Source organism: Pelodiscus sinensis, chromosome 12 (assembly GCF_052426305.1).
Source record: "Pelodiscus sinensis isolate ZL-2025 chromosome 12, ASM5242630v1, whole genome shotgun sequence".
Classification (NCBI taxonomy): domain Eukaryota; kingdom Metazoa; phylum Chordata; order Testudines; family Trionychidae; genus Pelodiscus; species Pelodiscus sinensis.
Window position 1 is genome coordinate 866,261 of NC_143063.1, and position 17,679 is coordinate 883,939.

The 17,679-nt window shown below is 57.9% G+C and overlaps 1 protein-coding gene across 6 annotated transcripts in view; it reads left to right on the plus strand.

The window, feature by feature from the left end:
* The window catches only part of HYDIN (HYDIN axonemal central pair apparatus protein), a 389,432-nt gene extending 375,035 nt beyond the window's left edge, over window positions 1-14,397 (plus strand). For 4 of the 6 annotated variants that reach the window (XM_089781371.1, XM_089781372.1, XM_089781370.1 and 1 more), the window contains 8 exons: window positions 3,576-3,856; window positions 4,165-4,384; window positions 4,972-5,184; window positions 8,431-8,594; window positions 9,572-9,722; window positions 9,956-10,186; window positions 11,330-11,554; window positions 13,203-14,397. In XM_089781371.1, the coding sequence (XP_089637497.1) occupies window positions 3,576-3,856; window positions 4,165-4,384; window positions 4,972-5,184; window positions 8,431-8,594; window positions 9,572-9,722; window positions 9,956-10,186; window positions 11,330-11,554; window positions 13,203-13,691 (1,974 nt within the window). In that variant the 3' untranslated portion in view covers window positions 13,692-14,397. The remainder of the gene's footprint in view (window positions 1-3,575; window positions 3,857-4,164; window positions 4,385-4,971; window positions 5,185-8,430; window positions 8,595-9,571; window positions 9,723-9,955; window positions 10,187-11,329; window positions 11,555-13,202) is intronic. The other 2 variants (XM_089781374.1, XM_089781375.1) reach the window with 1 other exon arrangement.
* The last annotated feature ends 3,282 nt before the right edge of the window (window positions 14,398-17,679 follow it).

Consider the following 17,679-nt stretch of genomic DNA (forward strand, 5'->3'; position numbering starts at 1 on the left):
GGTAGATAGCCTGGCTCAGTCCTGGCTCTCAATCCGAGACATACCCCTGCTGCAGCTCAGCATTTAACGTGTATTAGGAGCCAGGTGGGTAGATAGCCTGGCTCAGTCCTGGCTCTCAATCCGAGACATACCCCTGCTGCAGCTCAGCATTTAACGTGTATTAGGAGCCAGGCTCCCTTCTGCCTCGTACTGGGTCTGGGAGCTCAGCCTCACCCTCTCCTCCCCAGATGGGCTGCTGCCACCCCATGTTACTGCAAGAGGAGCTGGTTTTTAAACTGGCTCCCTCTCAGACCAGCTCCTGCCTAGCACCCTGTGCTGCTGCCTCCTGTGTTGGCTGGCTGGTTGCTCCCAGGGTGGGCAGGGCTTGGGCTGCTGGGCGGAGACTCCAACCCACACCCTGTCCTCCTGGGGCAGGTGCGGTATCTCCTGGGCCCGCCCCACCTCCCTGCCTTCTGGGGGGTCCCTTGGCCTGTGTCTGCTTGCTCCCAGGGTGGGCAGGGGGCTTGGGCGGAGGCAGCAGCGCGGGGGGTCGCCTCAGGAGTGGGGCCGGAGCTGCCCGCCCCGCCTCCAGGGACTATCGACTGGGCAAGTGCCACTAAGAATTCATGAGGTTCAATGAGGCGATTTCTAACAGCCCTAGTGCGAGCACAGCAAGGCTCCCGGGGTCCTGTGTGCGGACTGCGAGGTTAGGCCACAGGCCCCCGGCACGGAAGGCAAGGCCTTGGAGATCTATGGTAGCAACCAGCCCATGCACCCATTGTGTGTTCACATGCAGCAGCACCGCTCTGGCAGCCAGCATCCCCCCGCCCTCCAGCCGCTGCTCATGGCTGGGTGGCTGTACAGCTGCCCCCTGCTCACATCACGCCACTCGCAGCTGGGCTGCTGCGCCTCCCGCCTGCTCCTCCACCAGCCTCTCTGCCCCGCAGCTGCTGGCCCTGCGGAGCAGCCCCCCACGAGGGAAGTGGTGCAGGTGTCCAGGTGGCGAAGGGCACCATGATCTAGAAGGATGGTTCCGGGGACCGGGAAGCGTAAGGACGGCCCTGGCTCAGTTGACCAAAAGTCACTGCTGACGAGGCTGCCTGGGGACACGTGTGGTGCGACTCAGGCCAGGTGCCTGTGAACAGGTGTTAACAGCATAAGAATAATTGTGGCCTTTATTGCTAGTCTCAGCAACCTGGCTAAGGTCGGAATTGGCCCTGGAGACAGCTGCCCCACAACTTCCTAAAGTTGTTCTCTCCCGGTCCAGAAGGAGGCACATAAATACATCCCAGCTACCAATCCCTGCCCCTCCGAATCCATCTCCCAGCTGCCCATGCCCTCCTCAGCCACCTCACCAGCTTTGACCTGCAGATTCTCCCCTTCCCAGACTAGAGGGCCATGCCACTTCCCGGCTCTCAGGACCCCTCCTGCAAGCCCCAGGCACGTTTCCCCACTAGGAGGCTGCCAGCCTTGGGGTGTGTCTCCTGGGAAGTGCCCTACGGAGCCACTATGGTGCAGGGCCCTGGCGAGACCCTCGCGAAAGCTGTGGCCGTAACTGCAGAGTGGGCAGAGCAGGGACTGGAGTGGGTCCAGCACCTGTTGAAGAGATGGGGCGTTGGCGTGTCTAACCCATTCAGGGTCAGAGTGGCCCTGCCTAGGGCAGAGATGGGGCGTTGGCGTGTCTAACCCATTCAGGGTCAGAGTGGCCCTGCCTGGGGCAGAGATGGGGCGTTGGCGTGTCTAACCCATTCAGGGTCAGAGTGGCCCTGCCTGGGGCGGAGATGGGGCGTTGGCGTGTCTAACCCATTCAGGGCCAGAGAGGCCCTGCCTAGGGCAGAGATGGGGCGTTGGCGTGTCTAACCCATTCAGGGTCAGAGTGGCCCTGCCTGGGGCAGAGATGGGGCGTTGGCGTGTCTAACCCATTCAGGGTCAGAGTGGCCCTGCCTAGGGCAGAGATGGGGCGTTGGCGTGTCTAACCCATTCAGGGTCAGAGTGGCCCTGCCTGGGGCAGAGATGGGGCGTTGGCGTGTCTAACCCATTCAGGGTCAGAGTGGCCCTACCTGGGGCGGAGATGGGGCGTTGGCGTGTCTAACCCATTCAGGGCCAGAGAGGCCCTGCCTAGGGCAGAGATGGGGCGTTGGCGTGTCTAACCCATTCAGGGTCAGAGTGGCCCTGCCTGGGGCGGAGATGGGGCGTTGGCGTGTCTAACCCATTCAGGGCCAGAGAGGCCCTGCCTAGGGCAGAGATGGGGCGTTGGCGTGTCTAACCCATTCAGGGTCAGAGTGGCCCTGCCTGGGGCGGAGATGGGGCGTTGGCGTGTCTAACCCATTCAGGGTCAGAGTGGCCCTGCCTGGGGCGGAGATGGGGCGTTGGCGTGTCTAACCCATTCAGGGCCAGAGAGGCCCTGCCTAGGGCAGAGATGGGGCGTTGGCGTGTCTAACCCATTCAGGGTCAGAGTGGCCCTGCCTGGGGCGGAGATGGGGCGTTGGCGTGTCTAACCCATTCAGGGTCAGAGAGGCCCTGCCTGGGGCGGAGATGGGGCGTTGGCGTGTCTAACCCATTCAGGGTCAGAGTGGCCCTGCCTGGGGCGGAGATGGGGCGTTGGCGTGTCTAACCCATTCAGGGTCAGAGTGGCCCTGCCTGGGGCGGAGATGGGGCGTTGGCGTGTCTAACCCATTCAGGGCCAGAGTGGCCCTGCCTAGGGCAGAGATGGGGCGTTGGCGTGTCTAACCCATTCAGGGTCAGAGTGGCCCTGCCTGGGGCGGAGATGGGGCGTTGGCGTGTCTAACCCATTCAGGGCCAGAGAGGCCCTGCCTAGGGCAGAGATGGGGCGTTGGCGTGTCTAACCCATTCAGGGTCAGAGAGGCCCTGCCTAGGGCAGAGATGGGGCGTTGGCGTGTCTAACCCATTCAGGGTCAGAGTGGCCCTGCCTAGGGCAGAGATGGGGCGTTGGCGTGTCTAACCCATTCAGGGCCAGAGAGGCCCTGCCTGGGGCGGAGATGGGGCGTTGGCGTGTCTAACCCATTCAGGGTCAGAGTGGCCCTGCCTAGGGCAGAGATGGGGCGTTGGCGTGTCTAACCCATTCAGGGTCAGAGTGGCCCTGCCTGGGGCAGAGATGGGGCGTTGGCGTGTCTAACCCATTCAGGGCCAGAGTGGCCCTGCCTGGGGCGGAGATGGGGCGTTGGCGTGTCTAACCCATTCAGGGTCAGAGTGGCCCTGCCTGGGGCGGAGATGGGGCGTTGGCGTGTCTAACCCATTCAGGGTCAGAGTGGCCCTGCCTAGGGCAGAGATGGGGCGTTGGCGTGTCTAACCCATTCAGGGTCAGAGTGGCCCTGCCTGGGGCAGAGATGGGGCGTTGGCGTGTCTAACCCATTCAGGGTCAGAGTGGCCCTGCCTGGGGCGGAGATGGGGCGTTGGCGTGTCTAACCCATTCAGGGTCAGAGAGGCGGGGAGCCATTGGGATTGGGCTAATAAAGATGGGACAGCCCAGGAATGATACTAAGCCGCTGGGGGACCCTTCGCCTGTAACGCTCAGTCGCTGGGAGGACTTTGTGTTCCAGGGGCCAGAGCTCTCACTTGGCCATTTGTCCGGGCAGGTTCTCAGCTTGTCTCCATCCAGTGACATCACCCTGAAGCCCAAGGGGGGCACCTGCAGTGTGGAGGTGACTTTCTCCCCGCAGTGCCGCATCCCGCAGTTTGCGGAGGAGGTGATGCTCGAGTGCATGGGGCTGCTGCGGTCCTTCTTTGTGGTGCAGGGCTGCTGCCAGGGCATTGAAGTGAGCTTGGACCAGGATCACATCCCCTTTGGAGCTGTGGTGCAGCGGAGCCAGGCTTCCCGGCGCATCCTCATGCAGAACACGGGCGACACCGGCGTCAGGTGATGTGGCATCCTGGCCCTAGGCCTGTTCCGCTCAGAGGGCCCGGAGATCATGGCCTGTTAGCAGTGGTGGAGTGTGACCTCCCCATAGGCCCAGTTCTGCAGACTCAGACCCAGCCGTGCCAGCCAGCCCAGTGCTGTCGCACGAGGCGCTGGGACCTGTGAGCTGTGAAGCCCCCTAGTTACCTCTCGTGCCCGGGGCTGGATCTGGAGCTGACACACCAGAAAGTCTGAGAACCCTGCCTGGGATGCACACGGGAGCCCAGCTTCTAATCTGCCCTTTTGTCCTTTCTGCTTTTCCTGGAAAGATTTAAATGGGACAGCAAGAGTTTTGAGCCAGATTTCTCCATCAGCCCGGTGGAGGGCTACATCTGCCCCGGAATGGAAGTCCCCTTCGACGTGACCTTCCATCCCTGTGAGCTGAACCCAGACATCCACTATGAGAGCCTGCAGTGCTCCATCCAGGGCAGCGAGGCGCTCACGCTCACCCTGCTGGGATGCTGCGTGGCGGTGCCCATGACCAAGGAGGTAACTTGGCAGAGAGGCCCTGGCAGGGCTGTCCCAGTGCAGCCGGGAAGCTGGCTTGGTGTAACTGGCGGCACAGAATGTCCCGTCTCCACGTTAGGGCAGCAGTAGCACCGGAGAAAGTGCTGCAGCCGGAGCTTTAACTCTAGGCCGAGGGCCAAGTGAGACTCTTAAGCATCCGTGTTCACATGACCCCTCATGGGCCGCCCTGTGGGCTGGCGGCACCTTGTGAAGGGAGAGCCAGGAATGGGAACGTGCCCTGACGGCCGGGCCCCACAGTGCCCCTGAATTCCAAACGCACGGGTCAGCCTGAGCCCACCAGCCAGTCCACAGGGAGGCCTGTGAGTGAGGCTGGCTCATTCCGCGCACACGTGAGGAGCCCCTCTGCGTTGGGCCGAGTAAGGCTGCAGAATTGGGCCCTCCACGTAAATCGCTCTTGTAAGGGGGGCTCTGTGCCTGTGTCCATACCTGCCTGCCTCCTTCACCCGCTCCCTTCCCTGTCTCTGCACATGGGCAGGGGTACCTGCCCCCCCCCACTGGGCCAGGGATCCCCGCCGGGAATGAGACCTCTGTGTGCCCCTCTCTTGCAGGTGATGAATTTCACGTGTCAGGTGCGTGGCAAGCACACCCAGACTATCATGCTCTCCAACCGGAGCAACCAGGCATGGAACCTGCAGCCCATCATTGAGGGGGAACACTGGAAAGGGCCCGAATTCCTCCTGGTGGAGGCCCACCAACAAAACAAGCCGTACGAGATCACGTACAGACCTCTCAGCATGAACGTGGAGAACAAGAAGCACCAGGTGTGTGGGCTGTGGAGGAGTGAAAGTGCTGGCAGCCCCCTTGGCCCCGCTAGAGACCTGGCCGCGCTCTGCGGGAGAGAGAGCTGCAGGCTTTGAGTCTGGGAACGATTCTCCCCTCTAGGTGACGTCATGAGAGCGGCCAGACGGGGTCAGACCCTCGGCCCAGCCAGCCCAGGGCCCTGTCGGCCCACAGGGGCCAGTGCAGGTGCCCCCGAGGGAGTGAACAGAACCGGGAATCGTCCAGGGATCCCTCCCCTGTCGCCCATTCCCAGCCCCTGGCACACAAAGCCCAGGGACACCCTCCCTGCCCAGCCTGGCCAACAGCCATTGGTGGACCAAACCTCCCTGAATCTGTCCAGCTCTTGTTTGAACCCGCTTGTAGCCGTGGTCTGCACAGCACTATGCCATGATTTCCCTTGCACAGAGGAGACCCCTCCGGGAGAAGGGACTCCGGTTATAGGGAGATACAGGGACTAGTAAATGAGAGCCTGACTATTAGAAGTATAGCTAGTGACTGGGAGAACCACACAGTGAATTGGGTGCAGACCTCTCGAGAGAGCCAGATAGACTTACAGGCAGTGCTGGGGAGGGTCTGGTACATGCAGGTACCAATGATGTAGAGAAAAGTAGGACACCAGGTCCTGAAGGCCTGGGAAGACAGGCAGAACTGTGGGAGCTCAATGTGTGGATTAGAAAATGGTGTTCAGTGAAGGGATTTAGATTGATTAGGAATTGGGGACCCTTTGGGGAAAGCGGGAGCCTATTCAGGAAGGTTGGGCCCTACCTAAACCAAAACAGTCAGATTGCTGGCACACCATTCAAATGAACCGGGGTTGTAGAGCAGTGTTTCAGCTAAGGCTGGGGAAGAGCTGACAGGTGTGGAGCATCACACACTTCTGAGAGCTGATGCGGAGGATTTATTAGCAGGGGCTCTCTATATCTAGTGCAGAAGAGAGGATAGACATTGATAAAGCACTAGCAGGAACTGTAGAGAAGGTCAGCCCACAAGGAGTCCCAGTCAGTTATATCGCAGGAAAGCAAACAACTAAATGTTGAAAACTTGTAAATGTCCTTGTGTGCAAATACTAGAAGTCTAAATACCATGATGGGTGAAACTGAGTGCCTGTGTTTAGATGAGGGTATTGCTACAGTAGACATCACAGCAACTTGGTAGAATGAGGATAATCAACTGGACACAGTAATGCCAGGGTACAAAATATATCGGAATGATAGGGCGGTAGTGCAGTAGGGGTGGCACTAGATGGAAAAGAAAGCAGAGGCAAATATAGTCAAAATCTTAAATGAACTGGTACTGTCAAATTCCCTGGATCAGAATTCCACGCTTTACTAAGAGTGTAGCACGGCGCGTGCTCCCAGCCACGTGACCAGAGTAGTGATGGTGATTACGACATGCTCAGGGAAAGTAGAAAGGCTACAAAACCAAACAGCCCAATGATAATGGAGGATTTTAAGTGAGGGCAGCATGTGGAGATAAAATGTTGAGACCCCATTAAAAGCTACTTCTTGGAGGGCTAGACCTGGAACCCAAAGGGAGAGGCAAGTCTTGATTTAGTCTGAAGTGGCGCAAAGGATGTGGTTCAGGAGGTGAATATAACAGGAACAGCCACCTCATGCAATGAAATGTAGCATCCTTTTAGGAGGAGAAATACCAAAGAAACCCCGGAGCAGCATTGCACTTCAGAAAGCGGAACTACAGATACATGAGGAAGCTAGTTCCATGGAAAGTAACAGGGACAAGAGTGAAAACCCTGCAAGCTACATAGACTTAAGAACCCCAGTGTAAGGTGCTGCGGCTGCTATGATGTTAGCCGGGCTCCTGGGGACCACACAGCCCTGTGGCTGGGACTGTCCGTGTTTGAAGCCCTGTCCCCGTTGGTTGGTAAAAATAGTCATTTGCCCTGTTGGCTCTTGTCAGTGGATGAGCCAATGGGCCAAATTCCGTTTTGGCACGAGCTGCAGGTGCAGCCCCTGGCGGGGCATGGAGGGACACACGTAGGGGGAGTGGTAATGCCAGCCCTCTGCGACTCAGGATGGGCCAACCCTGCATTGACAGGCAGCAGGGAGCTTGGGCTGGGGGAGGTGGAAGGGGGCTCAGAGGACACCACAGGTCAGCCCCATGGAGAGTCCCATTTTCCCTTGAGGAAAATATGGCCCCCTACCAAGGGAGCTGGTTTGCAGGCGAACAGGGAGGTGCCGAGGAGGAGAGGGAAAGGCTGGGAGCAGGGGAAACAGGCTTTGAAGCGGGTGGGGCCAGAGGGAGGCTGCACATCCCCACCTGGGGGACTCTGCAGGAGGAGGTGGGAGCTGGAGCATTGTGGCAGAGATAATGAGGGCCCCAGGGGAAAGCTCCCCTTTCCCCAGCTTGTCGAGCACTTGTGACTGCTGGGACCCCTCGTTAGACAGCCGTTGGGGGTCGAGGGCAGAGCCAGGGATGCTGATCTGCCCAGAGTACTGCAGAAGGAGGTGTTGGAGCACCCTACAGCTCATCTTGGCACTCCCCCGCTGCTGGGGTATCTCTGGGCATGGCCTGTCCCGCTGCCAGCTGCACAAGGCCACCCAGAGACTAGCACAGCCAAGAACCAGCATGGTGCAGTGACAGCCAGGCCCCGCCTGCTTTGTTCCAGCCACCCAGTATTGGGGTGAGCGGTAGAATAGGAGAGCCCGGTCTCAACTCCTTATGGCCGCAGGATGAGCCTCGCTCTGAAGTGCGTCTGCCTGGGCTGGCGCAAACAGCCGACTTCCCTGGGCCATGCAGCACAGAGCAGTTGGCTTCATACCGGCACCTAATAAAAACTAATAAAAGAAAGTTGTTCTTCACACAGCACACAGTCAACCTGTGGAACTCCTTGCCAGAGGAGGCTGTGATGGCTGGGACTAGAACAGAGTTAGCGCTAGATAAATACATGGAGGTTAGGTCCATAAAAAGCTATTAGCCAGGGGGTAAGGAATGGTGCCCCTGGCCTCTGTTTGTCAGAGGCTGGAGATGGATGTCAGGACACAAATCACTTGATCATTGTCTTCGGTCCACCCCGTCTGGAGCACCTGGTGCTGGCCACTGTCGGCAGACAGGCTACTGGGCTAGCTGGGCCTTCGGTCTGATCCAGTACGGCCGTTCTTATGTTCAGCTCTGGCCTGTGCGTGTGTGCGTGCTCGGGAGCAGATAACGATGCTGACCAGGGGCGCATGAAGTCAGGGGAACCAACCCATGCTTTGCTTTGTCTCTAGGGCTCCATCTTCTTCCCGCTGCCTGATGGGACAGGTTTGCTGTACCTCCTGCAGGGGACTGCAGAGCCCCCTAAGTCTTCTGGGACCATGGTCCGCGAGGTGCCATGCAAGACGACTTACACTGAATTGCTCCCAGTCTCAAACTGGCTGAACAAGCCACAAAGGTAAAGTGGGGAGGGCCCGGCCTTTCCTAGCTCGCAGCACAGAAGGGCGCGTTCCATGCTGTCTCCATCTCTGGGGCTAATACTCTAGCAGCTCCCAGCCGCCAGCCAAGAAGCTGGCTTGTGCTGCCAGGCGGGTTCCCAGAACGCCCCCAGGGAGACTGGCTGGGCCCAAGGTTGGCACGCAGCAATGTGTCATCAGACGGGCCTTGATCCCTCTCTCAGGACGCAGGGACCTGGCTGACAGTCCTCTTGGCTTTGGGAGCGTGTGTGCCAGATAAAGTCCATCTCCCTCCCTATAGTAGCCGGGGGGCAAATCCACAGGGCAGGAGCTTTCTAGAAATGATGCATGATTAGGCCTTCAGCAGGCTTGTCACAGGGGCATCACCTCTCCCCTACAGCTGTAGTAGCACCCTGCCTAGCTACCACGTCCGGCCCATCACATAGGCATCCGGGGAGAGACCACACTAAGTGCTGATCAGGCTGTGCGGCTGGGGAGCATTGTGCTCCAGGGGTTGCCTGGACAGATATACGTGGTATCCGTGGCCCGTGGGTTCAGACTGCCCACAGACCCTCGCTGTTCAATAGCGATGGACTCTAGAGACGTGGCCACTGAGGCAAGACGGCAAGGATCCATCTGTGGTTCTGATGGGTTAGCAAAACAGACCAGCAGCATTTCGGTCCATCCTCAGTAGAATGCAGAAAAGCCGCACAGCAGCGTTGGACCAGCTGTCGAGGAGCAGAAGCCGGGCCCAGGAATTGTGGGATAGCTTAGGTGGGCTCTGTGAACACAAGCCTGGCTCCAAGAGCCTCGGCAAAGCGGGCAGGCGTGCCACCCCAGGGGAAGGCAGGCTCAGCCTGTGTTCTGAGGGACGCGGGGGCACGCCAGGGCTTTGGGGGGGGCTTACCCTGGCTGTAACAATCAGCCTGCCTGTTGGCAGCGGAAATAGGCCTTCGGCCGTTCTCGTTTCTCTCCCCAGGTTCCATGTGATAGTGGATGTGATCAAACCAGAAAAGCTGGACGTCACCACCACGCTGAAGGGCCTGGACTACATGGAAGTGCCTGCCTCCGCCAGGAAGGACTACAAGCTCACCTTCTTCTCCTACAAAGAAGGGCTCTTCAGTGCCAAGGTAGGGCCACTCCCCGGCCTGCTTGCTGCTTGGGGGGAGGGGCTCTAAGATGTTAAATCAAACACTGGAACTGTGAGTTGCCCAGAGTGAAGTGACTGTTCTGTAGCCAGGCGCCTGGGCTCCCCGGAAACGCTCAGGGCCGCTGCTCTCGGCCCGGCGGACGTAGCAGGCAGGTGACCTGAGCGCCCAGCTCCCCAGGGCCTGCACGATCCCTCTGCTGCACTTGATTCCAGGTCACCTTTCGCAACGAGGGGACGCAGGAGTACTTGTTCTACCTGGTCACATTCAAGGCCATCCCTTCCGGTCCGGTCAGCACCATCGACCTGGTGACCCCTGTTCGGCAGAGCACCTGCTCCTCCATCAAGGTCGAAAACCCTCTGCCTTCCCTGGTGGCATTTACTACGGACTGCAGAGTGCCCGACATCAGCCTCCCGCCGCAGTTTGTTGTGCCCGCCCAGTCCGAGGTATGGCAGCGCCTCGCCCAGCCGGACCCCTCCCTCTGCCAGGACTGTCAGCCTGGCCCAGGTGTTAGCCTGCTGTGCGCTCCGGCGGGAACAGCCCCCACCTGATCCTCGGGCTGCGTCCCTGCAGGGCCACACGGGGCGGGTTAGGAAATGTGAGCGGTCGGGGAGAGACTCTCCCTGCCCTGCAGCGCTCGGAAGCCTGAGACCCCTGCCCAGCCACGTGCAGAGCTGTCACAGGCCTTCCTGCCCCGCTGTGATTGCCAGGCCAGCCCGAGTCAGGCGCCCCGTGTCCGTCCCTCAGGGCTGTGCTGCCGCAGAGCGCAATCCCTGCTTCTCCCAGTGCAGCTCCGCTAGGCGTCGGCCCGCCCTTCCGTGCCCCATCCAGCTGCTTCCACGTAGGCCTTGCTGAGCTCAGCACCCTGCCCCCTGCCGCCGGGGGGGTCGAGCTGCTCGGGGCTTCACCGAGCTCCCCCGGCCCCAAGCACAAATGGACAGGCACTTGGGTGGAGAATGCCGTTTATTCTGGAGTCTGTGGGCTGGGGGCAGCTTTGACTTCTCCCCGAAGCAGGAAGGACACGACTGGTTAATGACAGACCGACAGACATGGGCGTCACTCTGCCAATGCATCGTGTGCCCCTCCGAGCTGGGTGTGAGAAGTAGAAACAGAGTCTTGATAGCAACGTTCCGGTGATTCCTGGAGACTACCCCTGGGGCTCAGCCGGTACAGACTTATCAGTGAGAAGGCCTGTCCCCAAAAGAGTTTACAGGCTCGCGGGCTGAGGGGGGAACATAACACACAAGCAGAGTGGTCAAAACAACGAAACAACTTTGTTACCTCCCCAGTTTCTTCTCTCGTTCTGTCCCGCTGGGGGCTGCTTGCGTGTCATTACATCTCAGGAACTGATAAATGGCAAGTGATTAATTCTCACCCATCTGCCCGCCATGTAAACCCAATTGCTTCTGCATGGTGCTGCCGTTGAGACACACAAGTGGGCGCTGATGGGTTGCCAGGGCACTGGACATCGCAGCGGCTGGTGACGGTCCACGGTGCAATATACCGAGCGCTAGTGTCCATCCCTGGGCTGGGCACTAGCCTTTCTGCCCCCACGCAGATGAATCAGGCTGCACTCTCTCTTCCGACAGGGGGTGCTCATGTTCGAATTCCAGCCCCTGAAAGTCGGGGAGGTCAGTGGGCGCTTGGTGCTCCAGAGCAGCGACTTGGGCTCTTTCCAGTACGACCTGAACCTGAAAGCCACTGCAGCCAGGCCCGAGAAGCCGCTGTACTTCCATGCCATGCTGGGCAGCAGCCAGAGCATCACCACCAAGTTCATTAACTACACCCGGCAGAGAACGGAGTATACCAGCAAGGTGACCCATGCCCCCGCCCTCCCTCCTCTGGGGCTAGCCGAAGAGTAAGGAAGCCACAAGTTCTCAGGGGTGGAGGAACAAACATTCAGCAGGCAGCTTAGCCTGCTTGCCCCGGGGTGGGCAAACTACAGTCCCAGGGCTTTTCAGCCCGCCTTTAGGATTACCAGTCTGGTGGCACCGTGGCGCTAAGGCAAGTTCCCTCCCTCCCTGGCCTCGTGCCCGCTGGAAGCAGCCAGCACATCTGGCCTCACTAGCAGGTGCCATCCCTGCAGCTCCTGTTGGCCGGGACCCGGGAACTGCGGCCAGAGGATGCTGCGGGGGCGGTGGCTGCCAGCGAGGGCAACACAGTGTCAGCCCTCCCACCAAGAGCCACTGCTGGACATGAGGGCCACAGCCGGGAGCAGCATGTGGCGGGGGAGGGGAACCTGCCTTAGCACTGCGAGGCTGCTAACTGGGAGTTGCCCAAGGTAAGGGGTGTCCAGACTGAGTCCGCACCCCAAGCCCCCTCTTGCAGCCCTTGCCCTGAGCCCCCGCCCATGCCCCAGCCTCCTGCTTCAGCCCTGCATTCGTAGCCTCACACACAATTTGCCTACCCAGATGTGGCCCTAAGGCCACCCCGACCTGCCCTCTTAAGCAGTCCATGGCCCCTCAGAACTGCTCTGCCCTTCCCTGCCCTAGCCTGCAGTGCAGTGGTGAGGTAGCGGTGAATGTAGGCAGCCTTCCCCCGCCTGCACTACCAAAGCGGAGCCTTTTGCAGGGGTCCTCTTCTCTGGAGGGCTCGGCCGGTCTGCAATGCAGTGGTGCTTAGGGTGGCAGTGTGGCCCAGGAGGCAGAGCACTGAACTGGGACTTTGGAGGCTTGGACTGTAGCCTCAGTTTGGCCACTGACCTGCTGGTGACAGTGGGCAAGTAGCTTCCCTCTCTGTGCCTCAGTTTCCACCTCTGTGAAATGGGCTAAATGTCACTGCTCTCCTTTGTAAAGTGCTCTGAGCTCTACTGATGTGCTAGATGGGCGCTAGCTGCTGCTGCTGCTATTAACTGGAATGCAGCTGTCCCCTTTGGTGGCAACCACAGGGCTCGTCTGCACTCCAGCCAGGACCCACGCTGCGTCAGGTGATCCACCACGCACAATTTAGTGGGTGTAGTGAAGCCCCACTAAATCAGCCACCCGCCCCACAGACGTCAACTCCGGTACTTCACCGGAATGGGGAGTATTTCTCTCTCCAGCACAGCGTGGTGTGGACCCCGCGGTAAGAAGATCTAAGCTGCATTGACTTGCATCACACTACGAAGGTCGCTCAAGCTGCATTGCTTAGATCAAGCGTAGATCTGCCCTTAGCCATGGTGCGTGTCATTGCCCAAGGCCACAGAAGCACAATGGTTAAGCCAGTCAGAGGTTCACTTGGGGCTGGGTGTGGTGTGGGCAGCCCTGTGCTCAGAGCAGGGCCTAATGAAGGCGGCTGGAATGTGCATTTCATTTAGACAATGGTAAAGATCCCCCCCCCCCATATGTTTTGTCCCAGGATCCTGCTGATGCTAAATTACCTCGCTACCCCTTCTGGTCCTGAGGTCTGGGCTCTGTCAGACCCAGGGCACAGAAGCTAAAATGCCTTCCCGGAATCCAAGTGGCACCTTCTCTTCCCTTGCAGATCGATGGCTCAGATTTCCACACGGATAAAATGATCAATGCTCCCCCAGGCCCACAGGGGGGCGCAGAGGTCAGCGTGGACGTAACCTATGAACCCTACCAGCTGGGTGAATCGAGAGCAACGCTCCTCCTGTCTTCCCCCATCGGCGGAGAATACAACATCCCGCTCTTCGGTGTGTCGGTGCCCCCTAAGCCACAGGGCCCCTTTCAGATCAAGGCTGGCTCCAACACAGCCATTCCCTTCAAGAACGTGTTCCTGCAGCACACGGCCTTCACCTACAGCGTGGAGAACCCAGCTTTTACCGTAAAGGCCGTTGAGACCATCCGCTCCAAGAAGAGCATCTTTATCACCGTCAGCTTCGAGGGGAATCCGAGCGGCAGCAAGATGCCCGTCACCAGCAAGCTAGTCGTCTCCTGCGCTCGGGCATCGGGCATGGGGGCAGGTATTTCCTGGGTTTACTACTTAAAGGGCATAACCCCTGAGAAATGACCTAGTGACGTGCAGCAGTGCCCCATTTCTTAAACAGGCATCCCCCTCCCCCTCCCCCTCCCCCTCCCCCTCCATGGCCGAGCCACGTGCAACTCCAAGTGCAGCCATGCATCTCCTCGGGCTGAACCCTAATGTTCTTCATGTCCCTCCCCACCTCAGTCCAGATCTGAAACTCTTCAACACAGACATGCCTTGGTGGTGAAAAGCAGCACCAGAATCTTCCCCCCGCTGCCTGCCAGGATCTGCACGCCTGCTGCAACCACCGGGTGGGGTGACCTCAAGGGGACACGGGGCAGGCACACATGCTCACGGTGTAGAACAGGGCTTGCTGTTGAAAACTCCCACCAAAGAGCAAGCCAATAGATCGCATTATTACTGAAATGGCCTGGCAGGCATATCATTGTCCATGGCCTGATTTAGTAGTCAAATTCTATGAAACTTGCCATGAGGCAAGTGGAGAAGATCCCAGCTATCTGAGTATGTGGTCTGACTCCATGTCAATTTATCCTCCCTCAGTTGCTAGCTACCAATACAATTTCCTTCCTGTTGCCTTCCAAACCCAAACATTCCTGCCCAAAGGAGGAGTCACTTACTGTGGGGCTGTGTCTAGACTGCATCCCTTTTCCGTAAAAGGGATGCAAATTAGACACAGCGCAATTGCAAATGAAGCAGGGATTTAAATCTCCCCCGCTTCATTTGCATAAACATGGCTGCCGCTTTTTTCCAGCTCGGAGCTTTGCCAGAAAAAAGCGCCAGTCTAGACGGGGATCTTTCGGAAAATAAAGCCTTTTCCAAAAGATCCCTTATTCCTCTTAAAATCAGGAAAAGGGATCTTTCGGAAAAGGCTTTATTTTCCAAAAGATCCCCGTCTAGACTGGCGCTTTTTTCTGGCAAAGCTCCGAGCTGGAAAAAAGCGGCAGCCATGTTTATGCAAATGAAGCGGGGGAGATTTAAATCCCTGCTTCATTTGCAATTGTGCTGTGTCTAATCTGCATCCCTTTTACGGAAAAGGGATGCAGTCTAGACACAGCCTGGGTGTATTACCAAAGGTGCTGCAGCTTTTCCCAACAGGGCAGAGGAGGGTTCACTCTAGTTGTACCCCAGAAACACAGGGGCTTCATTATGCCTCCCAGCTGAGCTTGCCCTCTGAGATCAGAGGCTAGGAAGACTGTTAGCAAAGTGGCTTTGACCTGGTGTCTGTTTGCTATTTGAAAATGCAGTTTGGAATAAAGGTTGTTAACACAGAGTTCTGGTGCCTATGAGAGTGTGGGGCTGGCTACTGTGCTAGTACATACAACTGAGCTGGAACTCCATAGCTCCCTGTGCCTCGAGACAATGGAAAATAGGGCTGAAAACAAAAGTGAGGGGTTTCCTGGCTGTTTCAAAAGGTGTCAAAGGGACAAATGAACCCAAAGCGGAGAACCAGGGACCTGGGTGCTAATCCCCCTGCGTCTCTGCATGGCCATGGGAAAGTCTTAGGATCAGATTGTAATGATGCGTAGGCACTTAAAAATGCAGCTAGGGGCCTACTAGGGTTTTCAAAAGCACCTACAGAGGTAACTTGCCCAGGTCTAGTGCTGCTCCCAGTGCATTCACAGGCAAAACTCGCAGTGTGCTTCAGTTTCCCCAGCTACAAAATGAGACTAATAATACTGCTGGAAATATGCCATCCACTGGCCTCTGTTCCACAATGTAAGACAGGTGTAATTTTGGTCTGCAAGGGCCGTCCTTGTGCAATGGTGTGTGACGCAGTCCCCTACCCACGGGTCATGCTGCCCTGTTGCCTTCAGACCCTACCAGTCAGTTTCTTCTTGAAGGCAGAGAATCTTTGCAGGAGCTACAGCTCTGTAGCCACCACTCCACCTCTTGTCCCTGGACTATCCCACCGCACAGGTGGGCAGCCTCTGCTGCTGCTCTGCTTTCCCCTCGGGCCTTCTTCAGCACTGTGCAATCTCTGGCCCGTCAGCAAACAGCAGCAGCTGGCTTTTACACCCCTTCTGGTTTCAGTGCGCCCATATGTGTGTCTTCACAGCCGGTAACTAGGGTGAGCAGCCACATGGCAAACCCCCACCCATCTCCTGGATGCTCACCAGTGGGGCGCAGCCCACGGGGCTCTGTGCTGCAGTGTGCTGAGCCGCTCGGAGCCTCTGCCAGTGAACTGTGGGACAACGCACTTCCCCTTCTGTGCCCCTGGAAGGGACGGTGTGGAGGTACCTGAAGGGCTTTCCCAGACCCGTATGAGTGGTTCAGCCTCGCTTCATTGCAAAGGGAGAGGGCTGCAGCCGTGGTGACACCCCCCCTCCCAGCACTAACCTTGGACTGGGCTGGCAGCACCACTAAGTTCAGGTGAGAGGGTTTGTGTATGGACAAGGAGCTGATATGGGGCAACATCTGGGTAAGAACCTGGGCTAAACCTGCTGTGACGCCAGCCTCCCCTTGGTTAGCCTCCCTGGCACTTTGGCTGGGTGTTTCTGCACTCAGGCTCCAGTGCTGGAAAAGGGAAGCAAAGGTGGGAGTGAACCTTTCACCGCCCCTGCGCTTCATTAAAGGCCTTGAGAGCAAGGGGAGGCGAGAACAAACCCAGAGCCGACTAACCAGAGCTGGCAGGAGCAGGGACAAGAAACAAAGCTGGTGGCCGGAGCCAGAGTGGGTGCATCTTGGCCTCCAAAACCTGTGATCTCAGCCCGAGGAGCTGTTGTCCAGCTTAGCCCTGTCTCTGAGGGGATGCGGGTTCCGGGCTCGCTGTCCAGCCCAGCTCTCCACCCGTATGCTCCCCGACATGCTCCTACTTTTGAGGTTGCCCTCAGTGTGCAGTCGCATGGACGCTCTACTCTCTGCACCAGAGCAGGGGAAGCAGCTGTCCCGTCTCACGCACCTAGAGCTCTTGCACCAAATGACAGCGCTCTCTGTGTCCCAGCAGGCCTCTGACTCCCCCTTTCAAGGAAGAGATTTGTTCCTGAGAGTTAATTCACCTTAATTTTCAGAGATGTCAGCTGTGTATACACTGTTTCCTTAGAAACCAGATATTTCCCCTTTCATCATGTTTTAGACAGAAGAAGAATTCAATTAACCGGAAAAAATAAACCCTCATAGTATCCTTGACTTGTACCTGCGGACATCAAGTTTTATTATGTGCAGGACAGAAAAACAGATCAAGCATGTGGCCTCAAAGACCTGGCTGCATCCCTACGCATCACTGTGAGGTCACACCCAGCAGGGCCGGCTTTAGGAAGTGCGGGGCCCCACAGCAATTTTGGTTGACAAAAAAAAAACCACCCCCTGCCAACACACACCCACAGCAGGCAGCCGACGCACTCCTCCTCCAGGGCTGGCAGATCTGTATAACTTTTGGTGGTGCCCCATTAACCAGGCCTCTGGAGGTAACACGCTCGGGGCAAGATGGACACGTGACCAGAAATAAAAGGTGTCATGTCACCCCTCTCACAGGGCTTTTCCCACCATCCTCCTACCAACAGGGATTAGTTTGGCCTCGACCAAACCCCCCTCGTGCAACTATCCTGCAGTTGCATTAACTCAAAGTGTGTGACATTAACTCGGGGCAGAGAGGCTGGGGGAAGTGTTCCCTCTAAGGCTATGTCTACACTTGCGGCTTCTTACGCAAGTACAACCGCTCTTGCGCAAGAACCCACAGAGCAGCCACACTGCCCACCTGCTCTTGCGCAAGGAAACTGACAGTCGGCGTGGTAAGAGAGGGTGTCTTGCGCAGGAGGGCAGTGTGGATGCTCGGCAGGGATTTCTTGCGCAAGAAACCCCTCTGGCTAAAATGGCCATCGGAGCTTTTCTTGCTCAAGAGGGCGTCCACACTGCCATGGATGCTCTTGCGCAAAAGCACAGCTCGCACATGGCAGTGTGGACGTGTTCTTGTGCAAGCCGCCAGTGTAGACAGAGCCTACGCGTTTCCTCCCATGAGCAGAATGGATTTTGTGTTGTGCACCTGTACTGACTTCATGTGGCTTGTTTGGATGTG